General features: G+C 35.5%; 1 protein-coding gene across 1 annotated transcript; it reads left to right on the top strand.

Annotated features, from left to right (window-relative positions):
• Positions 1-3,544: 3,544 nt before the first annotated feature.
• Positions 3,545-13,615, top strand: LOC119582609 (small ubiquitin-related modifier-like). The gene is made up of 4 exons (XM_037930982.1): positions 3,545-3,770; positions 3,910-3,966; positions 11,671-11,820; positions 12,797-13,615. The coding sequence occupies exons 1-4, from the start codon at positions 3,756-3,758 to the stop codon at positions 12,854-12,856; spliced, it is 282 nt and encodes a 93-aa protein (XP_037786910.1). The 5' UTR covers positions 3,545-3,755; the 3' UTR covers positions 12,857-13,615.
• The last annotated feature ends 1,780 nt before the right edge of the window (positions 13,616-15,395 follow it).

Raw genomic sequence — 15,395 nt, 5'->3', positions numbered from 1 at the left:
ATGATGATGATGATGATGATGATGATGATGATGATGATCATAATAATGTCCCCAGCTGAACTTTTAGCGATGGTAGCGTAACCCGGAAAAAGGTTCCACCCTTACATTTATTCACTATTCACAGGTCGCAAATACAACAGAATGCACTAGCCAAGGCCACGCGACACAAACACTCACTAATCTATGCGATACCTGCACACATGACCTGTTTTGACCTCTCTGTTGTTATTTCTGACCTGTGTCTTCTCTGTCTTAGGGTGAGAACCAGCGTTTTAATGTCAATGGTAGCGTTAGATACTCGATCTCGTTATCACAAATAATTAAATAATTGAAGGTTTGTACACCTATAGGAGTGACCTGCGTTGCCCCACTAATCATAAGCAAAAGGTCATACAGAGGTCAGTCAAATGGCCCTCAGTTCAAGTGCAAGTGTTTTTCACGAGACTTTTCTGCAATGGACACTGCTAATAATAATAATAATAATAATAATAATAATAATAATAATAATAATAATAATAATGGTAGATATATAATGATGATGGTAGACATGTAATGATGATATAATGATGATGATAGGAATAATATTAATAATAATAATTATAATAATAATAATAATAATAATATTTTTTAAGTCCCTTTTCCGCCTCCCTCTCCCCACTTTCTTCTCCCTTTTCCTTTCCCCTTCCATTCTTACTTTCCTACCCCACCACCCTAGAATACTCATGTAACCAGGGGATCGCTGAATGATAAATGGAGGTCGAAGGACCATTCACGCCTACAATCTTAAATTCTCGATAACAATCTTTAAAAAATCAGAGGAATATCAGCAGTGTTAGAATAAAAATAATAATTATAATAACTCTTTAAATTCAGACATTAGGTAAAAAATTTAATATATCTTCAGAAATTTCAGAAGCTCTGGCAACATAACGTTCAAACAAACCCTTACACGTCATTGTCTCTCGCAACTCTACAGTCCGTACATGACGTATTCCTGTCTGCGCCCCGTGCTGATCGCGTGAACACCCCCCCCCCCCATTCACCCCAGACCGCCTCTCTCGCATACAAGAAAGCCGGTAGTTCAGAGCAATGTCTATGACTTTGGTTCAGTACACTCTCCTTTCTATATTGTTCGTAAACTGATCATTGTGACTTGAAGTTGAAAATTATTTGTAGTAGACATAATGACTGCTGTTTCATTTTCATCATACTTTATTTCAACATCTAGTACTAGTACTGCTACTACTATATATATTAAAAGCTATGGGGATCATAGAAAATTTCAAACTCCATTGAGGGTCGACGAGTTAAATAAAAAGCTTGAGAGCCTCTGGTATAAATTGACGGTCTAACTACTTCAGTGCAGGTTACTTGCATCGAAGAGAAAGAATGATATTGATGATAATAATAATAATAATTACAACAACAATGATAATAACAATATAAATTATAATAGTGATAATAGTAAGAACAATAGTAGTAATTGTAGTAATAACTGTCACAATAATAATAATAATACATTATAACAATGATGACAGTAGACTTAAAATAGGGTCCTTAAAGATTCGTAATGTGTTGTTTTGCATGTGCTCTCACGGGTATGTGTAATGATAATGATAAAATAATAAAACTGAATTATGATAATGAATAGAATTAAGCAACACAACGACGGCATAATAATAATGATAATGATTATAATAATACTGAAGATAATGATAATAATAATATTGATGATGATGATAATAGTAATGATAATAATGACAATATCAAAAGTAATAAAAATCATGATAAAGGACAACAAGGAGAAGTAAATAATAATAATAATTATTATAATAATATCAGGCTATGCAACCATAAAAGAAGAATTACATAGGTATAAATCATTACATGGTTATAAAGAAATGAAGAGGGAGAGAGGAAAGAAAGAGGAAGGAGAAAAGAGACAGGCGGGAGGGAGGGAAGAATATATATATATATATATATATTTATATATATATATATATATATATATATATATATATATATATATATATAGAGAGAGAGAGAGAGAGAGAGAGAGAGAGAGAGAGAAAGAGAGAGAGAGAGAGAGAGAGAGAGAGAGAGAGAGAGAGAGAGAGAGAGAGAGAAAGAAATACCTCTACACCCTATTCCTATAAACCGGGACAAATAAGAGGGATGAGAAGAAAGGAATGGAGAGAGAGACAGACAGACAGACAGAGACAGAGATATACACCTCCACACCATCTTCTCATAAACCGAAACCAGTCGAAACTAATAATCAGAAGAGAACTGCGCCCGAAACTCAGTGAGAAAACCCGCGAAAGAAAGAAGAGGACATATTCTCTGCCGGGGGAAAGTAGGTCAATAGGTTAGCATGGACACAAATCACGTTTTCTTTTTCTTTTTCTCCATAATGCAAATCGTGTTCGGTTTTGTACATAAAATTTATCGTAGATGATTAGCATGAAACTTATGTGATAAGCAACTGTGAAAAGAAACATGATTTTTTTTTTAATTAGAGGTGGTTATTGATTTAATTTTCTGTAGAAGTGTTGCTAAATTCTATCCCTACGCTTTGCCTATACATTTGGTTTCCTTGTGGCTTATACGCTGTAATCCTCGTATTTTGAAATGCAGTGCATAAATGAATAGATAAAAGACCAACTATAGATTTATCAATGTTCAGTCCTTTTCAAAAATTTCATTATTTCTCTAATTTACTCCTTTTTATTTCTATGGAAAACGCCTTTGGACATTTTTCAATGGTATGGGTGTCTCGAAGCAGAGAGTATTGCCTTTATCAATTTAAAACTTTTGCAGGTGAGAAAGTAAGATGATATAAGAATGCAACCAGTACTCAATATAAAACATAAATCACGATTAAAAAGATAACGAGTAAACATTTCAGCAATATTAATAAAACTTCGAATTTGGCGCGCGTGGGCGTTTGGGTTCCGAGTCCGACTGAATTCAAGGATTTTCTCTCATCCGGGACGTGATCCGTTTGAAAGACTTCTAAAGAGTCACGTCAGTTTCCCGCCGAGCTGAATGTCGGGCCCGTTATCGATGAATGCGGTATTTGGCGGGAGTTTAGATATTTAGTAACCTCTGGAGATAATTATATGGGAGTGATTTAGTTATTGGTATTGATGATTTTTGAATGTCAGCTTCATAAGCAATGAAGTGTCCAACAACTTCCTCCGTTTTCTATTTCGCCGTTAGCCGAAGACAAAAAAAAATATCTCATAGAAAATGGCAACGCTGCATTCTTTATTGATAAAAGTATAATCTCAAAGCCATACCCTGTCGGAAATAAAACCCAATGCACTTAGAGACTAAACCTAAAAAATATACCGAAACATCTCCCATAGAAAAAAATGGTTCTCTAAATTAAATATACCACAGAAATTGAAAAGCATGCTGATATATTATGGAAAAAAAATCGCTCGCGTTTGCATTCGAGTCTGACTACATAAAAGGTTTGGAACAAGCAACCAAACACCTCAGGACAAAATTAGATGAAAATCAAAATGTTCCTCTCGGAAATAAACAAACCAAACAAAAGAAGACACCAGCAAATTTAAAAAGTAAAAGTAAATGAGAAAAAGATAAGCAAGTGCCCCCACGCGCTTTCGAATCTGGCGCCAAAAGAGTCGGCCATCTTTGTTTCTCGAATTCCCGGATGTTGCACTTGGGTTCTTGTTGTTTGTTCGCGGAGAAGAAGACCACGCGTTCCTCCAACAAATTCATCAATAATGTCTGATAACACTGTAAGTACGCCTTTTACGAGCACCCTGAGCGATCGGGCAGCTTCTTTCCTTTATTGTGGCGAAGATGAAATCCTCGAAAGACGTGAAATAGTGTGAAATAACGAGATATTAAGGCTTTTTTCATCTCCCTCTCCTGCAGGACGCCAAGCCAGAAGGGGAAGGGAACGAATACATCAAACTTAAAGTTGTAGGACAGGTAATGTGCCCTTATTTTACGCTCTTTGGTCTTGCTTTCGTAAACATTAAGTACAGTAGAGCATGCGAGTGAATGTGTAGAGGTTTCTTAGTGAATTACGTGGGAAATAATGTCCGTTTAAGCTATATATGTATTTTTACCGGGTGTGTTCGGTTCCGTTTTGAAATTCGAGTCGCCTTTGTTGTGTATTGTAGTGAGATAAATAATGTTTTTGTGGCTGATAATGGCTTTTGGAAGTGTTCGTTCCACCTTGTTATATATCGTTTGGTAGAGCACGGTGTGTTTTCGTAGTCCGAAAAATCTTTAGTTGTGCATAACAAGCATGGTAGGCCTACATAGTCGTTCTCATGTTTTTCCCGCTGCGTTTATCATCATTTTGCTAAATGTGAAATTGTTCATTTTTTAGGCTTTGTATCCGTATGAGTTTTGTTTGTTTTGTAGAAATTCTTATCAGTTGATGGGGATTTTTTCCCCATTTTTTATTCTTCTGGGCTTTTGGAGGACATGATGTGAACTTCTTGGTATTTCCTGCAAGAGTTGTGATGCAATAGTGTTTAAGGTCTAAGTGGAAGTAATGTTTATGAAGAGTTTATGCTTTATTGTCGGGTACCTTATTCCTTCATCGTGCCCGTATTTAGCAGGATAGTGGATACCAAGATAGAATGCATATACCCTGTATGCCACACTTATACCACCAGATCCTCAGCTGTATGCCTTGAGAGCCATTGTCTAAATGTAGCCCAGAGGGACTTGTCTGGTATTGCAGTTTAAATTAAGACTACTTGGATGAAAACACAGCCAGTGCTTGCATTTATTTGTGCACTGGAACAGTTTTTATGCAACATTTTCCATCTAAAGGAAAGTAGTACGGCACAAAATTGTATGTGCCAAAATAATAATGTCGTTGGAAATAGTATGATAGTGTGTTTGTAAACAAACGAGATGTTTCCAATTTCAGTTTCATGAACTGGAAGTTTAATTTTTGTGTAATAACTACTGCATTTAACTACATGGAAACAAGTCTCTTTCTGATGGGTATCAGAAATCTCTCAGCAAAGCTTATAAATTGTAGCTGATTTTGTTCCAAGTTGTGTGTAAAGGATATCACTCAGACAAAATTGGATATCAGGAAGAATTTAATGTTCATTTTCATTGAAAACTATGTTAAAAGTACAAAAATACATCCATCCATCAGAGACCTCCAAACTCGAGTGAATTAATGAACCCCATCCTGAACACAAACTACCTTGAAGATTGCCTGTAACTCACAAAATCCAAACCTAGAGACTTTACCCCCAGACCCCCTAATGATTTCCCTAGGTAGTATATACTTATGTAAATTTGGTTGCAGTAAAATATTTATATACTTATAGGCACGTGTAAGTGCACTTGGTAATTCCTTACAATAGATGCATTGTCACTGACTATCCTCAATTTAACCAACAATCTAATGCTTGAGTGGTGACTTTTCCCATTACTTTTGGTGTTACTGGTCATTTCTGCATATTACTTGTACTGATACTGCAACTTTTAATACTAGAAGAATATCCTCTTCAATTTGCCCTAGTATAGTGTATCCATACCATAAAAATTAACCATGCACTCATCTTTTTTCCTTTCATGCTGATAACTGCACCATATAGGATGAGAATATAACATTTCCTGTAAAATATAGATCTTGTTGATCTCCAGTACATTAATTTTCCAAAGTAGCAACCCCCATTCCCCACATCATCCAGCAGGTTGTGGGAACTTGATGTTTGAGTTGGTGTCACAATTCTGTTAAGCAGTTAAGTGCTTTATAACAAAGAGAAGCAGTGTATTTTGTCACAGTATAGTATCTATTTGCATAGAGGCCATACTAGGATAGGGAAAATTCAGTCATTGTCATGAAGAGGAGGAAACTACTCAACAAGGACAATCAAATATAGCATTAGCAATAAAATAAAAGGTAGTGTTTTAGTTTCACTCTCCCATCCAATTTAGGAATTATCCTTTCAAATTATAATGTGCTTGAATCTCTTCTTTTTTCCATTGCAAATGATACAAACAAAAGCATTGGTAATTGTTTACCAAGTAAGCTTAAGTCTCTCTTGGTCCAGCTATTATTAGGGATGGGGATCTTAAAACATCACCCTATGAACCAAACCCCTTCCTAACCTGGGGGCCTAAGCCCTTAGACCCCCATCCACTCTCACTATCTGGGGCTCTGGCCCCAGACCCCCACTCACAGTTGGTGTGAACTTGCTCTGCACCTAGCATTAGTTTCAATCGATATTCTCTACTTCTAACATCATTCTTTGCCTTCTCTGGTTATTTCAGATATCAGTGAGTGTAGTTTATCCCTTTCTTTAGAATGGCATCTTCACATTTTCACGTTATGTATACCATAGTTTTACATATTGCATAACTTTCTAATTATCAACTGTAAGGAAGTACTATAAATGAAAAGGGTAATTCTTTATGGAACAGACACAGAGTCCCCAACTCCACATCACAAAATTTGTTCGACAATCTAATTTGACATGATTGAGCGACTCTGAAGGGAGGGTTGCCCATAACCCTCTGGGGAAACATTGTCTTCACCTCGGTATGCAAAACAAGACAGAAGTAAGACTTGGGAACACCAACTGGACTTCAGCTCTTAATGGTACTTTCCATGATCTTTTCCCTTTATTTGGGGTGCTACCTTTCATGTCTGCAGATGATTTCTTGTACTGATGACTTCAATTTTTCTCCTGTACAAGAATATTGTCATCAACTTGCCCAAGCCTAGTGCATCCATACCATAAAGATTAACCATGAAATTTTCCTATTTTTGGTCATTCTATCCATTACAGGCAATTTTCATCTTTTACCATGTGGCTGTGGGAAACTAAAACTACACCAAAATATGTTGCAACATATTCTGCAGACTTAAGTCCAGCCCTACCTTGCCATTCACTGAATAGCCCAATTTTCTCTGTATAGTGTTTGCAGTTGCATCCATGTCTTAAAGTGAGAACGCTAACAAACCTCTATATATTGTGGTAGGATTGTTTGCAGAAGTACCCATTAGAGAAACTTCCGAAGTGTATTGTTAGTACATCGGTAATATCACAGCCAGTGTAACAAATACCCAGGTTTTCATGGAACAACAGTCTAGATGGAACGGTTTCTAATTTGACTGGAGGCTTAACCAATATTTCTTTCTAAAAGTGTATGTCACATTCATGAGATTAGTATATAATAATCAGCAACAATTATATGTATGCTACAGATGTATTATAACTTTTTTGATTGGTAGAATTCCTTGTTCACGTAACAGTCTTGCTTTGATAGTCCTGATAGTAGGGTAGAGTGTGAAGTATAACAGAAATTATGAAGGGTAAAACAGGCTGATATACAGTAAATATAATACAGTGATACATTAAAAACAAAAAGAAAAGGGTCAAAACCATCTTGACAAATTTTAACGGCAATGTCTACCAAATTAAAATTCTGCATTTGGAAATGCTACTTTTGAAAGGTCTACTAAAAGCTTTTGATAAATCTATGGAAATGGGCATCACCCAAGCATGAGCCCTGCATGTTTTCACAATGTTATAAGTAACCTTACCTCAGCCTCTATTGAAGGTTCCACCCTTGGACCCTCTGCACAGATTATTCATGCTTAACCTCCCCAGGGCCCCAAGACTTCATCTGTATTGTCTGGAGGAGAGGGAATGCTTTGAATGCTGTATCTCAGAGGCCACTTTGGCTAGATAACCTTCAAAATAAGTTGTCCTCTTTTACTGTGGCATCTCTCCCTATTGTCCTCCAGTTTGTCAATAGTGTTTCTTGTGAGCACTGTTGTAGGGGTTAACAAAGTTCATTTCATTGTTCGTTTTTAGACGGTATAACTTTTAATCTTAAAGGCAGTCCTCTGTCTTCCAGAAATCACTAACAACTGACCATTTAATATACTTTTGACTTTGAGTAATGTATGTCATTGTCACATGTCAAGTTGAATAAAAAAAATACTCATTAGTCTCCAGACATTAACCCCCAAATACCCACCAGCTGTCTGCGATCCTCCATTTATTTTTCCTTTTCCCAAATTTAGATTAATCTATGGCTTTGTCTGGTTTGTCCTTTTTTTCAAATCTTAATTTAACACCAAGCAACCACATTGCCAAATAAATCAAAATCTTTTCTAACCGAGAGGCTTTTCCCACAGCCCCTCACTCCATCACTATGTACTTAGTCTGCATGGCATTTGTTGCAACCTATTTGCTTTATTTCTGATATTATTTTCTTTGCTTTTGCAATTTTATGTATCAGTGAAAGTAGTGTCAAGATTTTTCTTAGTGTAATCATTGCATTAATGTATACCAAAGTACTGCTTGCAAAGGAAATGCCATAGATGAAAAGGGTCTTAAATTTTATCATTCTGTCTATTACAGGCAAAATTTATTCTGTGCCAAATAGCTGTGTGAAACTTAACTATAGTCAGATTAATACATCTCTACAAAGAGAGGACCAGTCATGTTGCTTATGCTTTTTATTTCATCTAACAAACTTGTATGAAAAATTATCTGTTACACCAACATTGATGAAGACCACTATTTGTTTCTATATCAGAATAACTTGTACAGCCTGGTTTGATCATATATATATATGTATAAAGTACTGGAAACTCCACCATATCAGAACATGAACAAGTTTCCAGCACTTGAATACCTACAAATTGAGATAAAGCCAGCACAGTTGAGGATACTTATTATATTTTAGTTTATCACTGAGAACAACATGATGCACAAGATAAAACACCTGAATGTCTTAATATCTGTTTGAGAGGTATTAAGAGGTCAATATCACAATCTTTTTTAAAGGTTTATTTTCTTTTGCCATGGCCATGTTTCAGAAAAAACAAAATAGACCACAAACACGGCATGGGAGAAAAAATAAACCCTGTAAATAGATTAAATAGAAAATAGTACAGATTTTTAAATGTATAAGCTAAAAAGAATTATGTGAACACAGAGGTTTAGATTATGAATAGTTTATCTTGTATACACACACACATACCAAATCATACATACTTGTAAAGATCTCCCACTTATCCCATTGGTGTCTTACCAGATTATGGTGAATATACTCTTGCTATTTCACTGAAATCATGAATACATTCTGCAGCTATAGGGGGTAAGTCCGTAGGTGTAGGCTATTTAATGTCAAATATTTCTAAAGGAACCCCTGTCTTTGTCAATATCAAATGCAGTACAAGATATAGATGTACCCAGAAATATACCTATGATCTAGAAAATGTGCTTGGGGCAGAACCACAAGAATCAAGCCTAGCAAGCTACTACTTTTTGATGCTAGAATATTTATGGCTAGCTTAAATTCAACAGTATTTGTTTGGCTTTGGTTATGTTTAGGGAAATTTTAAAAATACTATTACACAGTATAAAATATTCAGCCGTATCTGGTGTGTGGATCATCTTGTGACTGGTAACATTGTCTCAACTCTCAGCCCCAAATAAAAAATGCAGATTGTAGATACAGGCCTGCTGGCCTTGGTACAATGCAGATTGGTATGTGGATAGCAAGGTGGTTTTGTGTCCTGTGGACTGCATAATATTTAATGTCTGGCTGTGTCCTCACATTTGTTAAACAGCCAGATTGCATGAGAAACTGCACTCCTGATATTAAGTATTTTTATGTTTATTGTGATGGTGTCCAATGTTTTCTTTTCATTGGTATTTCATTTGTTGTTGTCTCTACCTTTTTCTTGGTAATATTCTTTCTATCCTTATTATTCTCACAAGTATCATTATTGCTCAGATGAATCCTACTGATAAGATATATATTCATGGTGCAAACATATATGTATGAAGCAGCCCATTATTGATTTATGGATGTCTTTTGTTCTGTCAAAGCAAAATTTGCATATAAGGCAGGCAGCATAAGTATCAAAAAAAAAAAAAAAAAAAAAACTGTTGGCAACTATCAAGCTACTTTACCATCTTTTATTGCATTTTTTTCTCTCTTTTTCTTTTTTCCCCATATTTTTGGAAAAGAAAAAATCTTATAGGGGTAAAAATGGGGCAGGTCAAGATTTTTTGACATTACATTAGGCCTGTCAGGATGTGCCACAAAATACCAGATATAGCTAGATGAATAACTATTTATATCATTTCTTCACTTATTATAATTGCCAGAAATAAAATTAAAATTCCACTTGTTTATGATAAAATGATCCATACATAGACAGCAGTCAGAATACTACTTTCTTTCATTTTTGGATTAAACTTCCAAAGTGGAAGTATTGCTATCCATTTTTTTTTAAGTATCTTGGCCAAAGCCTAACCAGAGTAGATTGGTGTGTATTGGTATCCTCTCAAAAGAACAAGCTTGTAGAGTGTTACTTGCATCACACTATGCATTACCCATGTGTAGAAAGTCCTGTTGAGACATGAGCTGACTGCATACTGTACAAGGTTTTTTTTTTTTTTTTTTTTTCTGAAGTAATTTGTTTTTCATTTTGGGATGTCCCTTACTTTTTTTTTATAGAATTTGTGTCCAAATCATTGCATAAATATGATTTATAGATATTTTCTGTTTCATTTAATCTGTTGGAGGCATTTAACCCTTTACCATAAATGCCAGACAGGTGTTATATCACAGCAGGTGACTAGTAGATAATGTATCACAGGCTTTGTTACACTTATACACTCTTATTAGTAAACAAAACAAAAAAAACAAAAATCATGATGGAAACAAGAACAAAACTTAAATGAAAAGGGATGGAGAAGAGGAAGGATAGTTGTGCTTACAGCTGCAAGAGCCACAGTCAGAGCAGCACTAGTGGCACAAAGGTACATTGTAGCTGCTGCATATTATCTAGCCCAGCTCCTCTTCCCTTTCTGCCTGCACATCCTGGAGTGCCTGCAAGTATATCAGATGATGGGTTGGGTTATTGTTGTTTACTATCATTTGCGTGATTATACATTGTACTCTGTAGAGACCCAGGATACACTTGATGGCTTGCTTTCATGCAGGGGCCAGTAGAGTATTGCCATCTTTATTTGTACAAAATAATGGTTTGTATGAATTAAATATTGAGGAGACTAGTTTCCAAGACACTGTAGAATCAGTAAAGACATGACTGCAGTGAAATAACTCTATATTGATTTACTGTAAGTAAAGCTGATAGAGTTTAGACCTTCAATATGTAACATGTTCATGGTAAAATTTTTAATCAACTTAAATTTTAATTCTTGATTAATGTAGGCATTCATAGTTAATTTAAGTTAGAAATAAAATAACTAGATCTGTGTGCAAGATGCAACATGATAATTTTTGTTACAATTACATTTCATGATTTTTAAGAATGGAGATCTTTAGGAGTTGATAGGAAAAGTAGTTGAAATGGTACAAGACTTTGTTAGGAAATAAAAAATAAAATAAAATGAAAAGATTAGTAGACATGTTAGTAGTGATATGTTTGTGTTTCCATTGATAATAGAAGTGTGATACAATGCTATCAGCAGACACTAGCATGCAGGCTTTACGTGGTAAATGGAGGGTGTGTGGATATTATTCCAGCATGTGGATGGAACCTTGTATATCTTTCATAATTTGTTATCATTTAAGTTTTTTTGTATGTCACTGATTACAATGCTCTTAGTTTGTAAATGTCTTTTTTGCCTTTTATATTCAACTTTTGTCCTCCCACAGGACTCCAATGAGATCCACTTCCGAGTGAAGATGACCACACAGATGGGCAAGTTAAAGAAGTCATACAGTGAGCGGGTGGGAGTCCCTGTAGCATCGCTGCGTTTCCTCTTTGACGGACGACGCATTAATGACGAAGAAACGCCCAAAGCTGTAAGTGTTTTGGTTTTGGGGTTGAATGTATTATTTTCTTCATTTTATTATTTTTAAAGGTGTGCGTGGGTGTATATTTTATAAACATCTCTCTCTCTCTCTCTCTCTCTCTCTCTCTCTCTCTCTCTCTCTCTCTCTCTCTCTCTCTCTCTCTCTCTCTCTCTCACTCTCTCTCTCTCTCTCTCCCTCCCTCCCTCCCTCCCTCCCCCCCCTCCCCTCCCCTCCCCCCCCCCTTTTTCTGTATTCTACTGAACTATTTTAGCATTTGGATATTTATCTCGTCTTGTGATGATTTGCCATACCTTTTTCTTTTGCTCCTTTAGCTCCTCCACTTACTAATGGACCTGTTCTTTCTGCTGACCCTGTTTAACATTCATGTTTCATTATCTTTTTACTTGCTGTTGGTGTTTCTCTAATTGCAGTTGATGCAATTTTTGGGTGTTTTGTTCAAGTTGATATGTAATGTTAGCCTGCAGATTGTATGAATGGATATCTGATATTATGAAGATAATGTTAATTGTGAGGTTGAACAAATATCAGATTACAGTATTGGTGAGTGGACTGCATTGGCTTAAAAATAGAATAGGCTGTCTCAAATTTACTTACATTGTTATAACTGATGTTGATTCACAATTGGTCAAACACAATGAATTTAATTTCTTTCATATATAGGGTTAGTCTGCAAGGACTAGTGTAACCTGGCATATCACAGTTTCTGTATAGAATATTTTCTCAAACCTCTTTCCTATACCACAAATTTTATTAATAGTATTTTAAGTTGTTCGATAGCCAAAGGAGGCTCTCAGATCTCTTCATTTTCAGAAAGTCTAAAATCTTAAGTTAAAAGTGATTTATATGTAATGTGTAGAACCATATTTGAAAAAGAATGTTTTTTTCAAAGAAAGGCCATATCCTCTTCCTCTCTCACCTGTTGGTAATCAATATGTGTGTTCCTTATCATTTTTTCTTTTTTCAGCTGGAAATGGAGAATGATGACGTAATTGAAGTGTACCAGGAGCAGACCGGCGGCCATTGATGCAACACATTCCCGCGACCATAGGAATAAGACATCGTTAGGTTAAGGAAGTTTATTTTTCGCCACACAGTGTACCTTTATTTTCTGGCTGAGATTTTCGCACAGACCAGGCAATGTGCGCAGACCTTTTTAGATGGAATTTCTGCGAGTCTCGTACAATGTATAATCACGCAAGAGTCTGAAAAATTATTAAATTTTCTCTTTTTCTTTTTATATATGTATGTTATTTGCCCAAGGATGGTTTCCTGGAGCAAATTGTGCAGCAGAAGTGTGCGACTTCACCAGGCCTATCTCAAGACCAGGCATGAGAGAACTTAAGTTTCTGCATAGCTTTTGAGATTTAGGTGTTAACACATCTAATATGTTGTTAACCAAAAGAATGAAGATTTCCCTCTCCTCTTTTTATTTTTTTGAAAGCATTGTAAAAGTCATGAATGTTAGTACCTTTTTTCATTTTATTTTTTATTTCAAATCCTTACAATTCCAAGTAGCAGGAAGGAAAGACATCAAATTTAAATTCTCGACAAGGGTTATGTTTAACTATTAGTCTGTACCGTTCGAATGTTCTTGTAATAGTCTGCAGCTGGACATCTTTATTGCTGTGAACCAAAATAGACTCTGTGAGTTCTATGTGTTATTCAATACATTCTAAATATAACCCAATTTCGTCTTTTTGTTTTATATTATTTGTGGATAGCAAAAAATTTTAATATTTCATACATAATGTGAGAAGCAGTGAAGTAAAATGATTGTGTAAATGTCAGTTCTTTTATTTGAAACCAGCCTATTTATAATGACAAGAAGTATGCTCATCTATATTCAGTTATCTTATTTATTGCATAAGCTATTTTTAAATCCTTATCATACTGGTGTACACGAAGGTAATAATGGAAAGGTAAAGATTTCCATTGGTATGATGAAAAAGAGAGTATATTTTAAAATACAGATCTGTTGCATGCATGCATGTGTGTATGTATGTATGTACATGTAGTTCTACAGTAAATTTGTCAGCATGATATTAGTTGCACCTGTGCAATAATACTACCAATGCAATAATTAGCAAGTAAAGCAGTAATTGGAGCGTATTTAGTATGAAAACTAAGTTAACACAAAGCTGCTGATGATAGCATGTAAATACATTCCATGCCAGTTGTAAGATTAGTTTATCGATTGTATTTACATATAGATGGCTCAACAAGTACTTAGTTAACAGTTACTGATTCTACTTACTGTTTGTGTGTTTCCTTTAATTTTTTTAAATATTAGTTATTTTATGTTGCTGTTAGTAATGTTATCAGCTCATAACTATGTCAGTAATGCAAATAAAAGCTTTAAAAAAATTCTCCAAAACCTCGAGGAAAGGGAAAATCGGGTGAGGTCTTGTAGATCTTCTAAGCGACTCCTTGGTGGCTTTGTACTTGTGGAACCATTTGTGTGCAAATATATTTCCCAAAACATTCTGCAGCGAACAACACTTGCTAAATGGGGGCTAAGTACACCCAATGAATATACTGTTTCTTGTATTAAACTTGGCCTGATAAGGTGTCTCCAATCACAACAGCTATACCAAACAATGCATCAAATTGCATGCAGAGTCAACTGCATTTTCCTGAGAAAAATCAAAATCATGGGAAACCTAAAATTAATTTGCTCTCAATGCATTTGTAAAGGGTTGGTCTATCTTGACACAATAGGACTTTCATCCCAGTGCGAATAAGGTATATTGAAGATAATGGCTAGGCAATATATGCTAAATAGCAACAACCCATTTTTGAAATACTATCTAAACAGGCTTATAATGTTAGTTTGTTTGAATTTTGCAATATATGGCATCAATATGGAAATGGGAACAATTCAGAAACAATTCAGCTGTACCCTGCATACGAAGTGGTATGTAATGACACCTTTATGTGTGACCCATTGGGAATGCATTAACCCATAACTGACGGGTAGCATTCATAGAGGCCGGGGCCTCGCTGCCAGGGGCTTATATCGTCGCCCTAGCATGCGCGACCACTCATGCCAAATACCAGCATCCCATGCCGTTTCTTCGTAATACTAAGAAGATATGTTGTATTTTCAGTTTTCTTTATTTTTTAGTCTCTACTTGCCAAACTTTCTGATAAATCGAGACTGAAGGGTATTTTTGTTGCTATATAGACTCCATAGTTGATCATTATTCGGTCTATAGTCCGAATAAAATAAGCAGTGTGCGGCATCAAGGAGTTGTAATCGTCGGTTTGTTGCATTTTTTTTGTTTGTTGCATGGTAAAAATGATAGTGTTAAAACCGACTTAATCACACTTTCACTGGCAAAAAAATAATCTTTTGCCGTGATTGTAACAAAAAAAAAAAATCATGGCATGTCCATACATACTCTATGGCATGTGCGTATGTGCCCCCGGCAGATGGTCCCGCCATGCCATGGCATGTGCGTACATGCCACCCGTCGGCAATGGGTTAAGATTTGGTATAATAAAAACTCAAGGTAAATAATCACAAAAGCAGAACTGAAAAGTATATAATAAATATATAATTT

The sequence above is a fragment of the Penaeus monodon genome, chromosome 16, assembly GCF_015228065.2.
Source record: "Penaeus monodon isolate SGIC_2016 chromosome 16, NSTDA_Pmon_1, whole genome shotgun sequence".
NCBI classification, from domain to species: domain Eukaryota; kingdom Metazoa; phylum Arthropoda; class Malacostraca; order Decapoda; family Penaeidae; genus Penaeus; species Penaeus monodon.
Note: the sequence above shows the minus strand (reverse complement) of the source record. Positions and strands in the feature narration are given on the sequence as shown.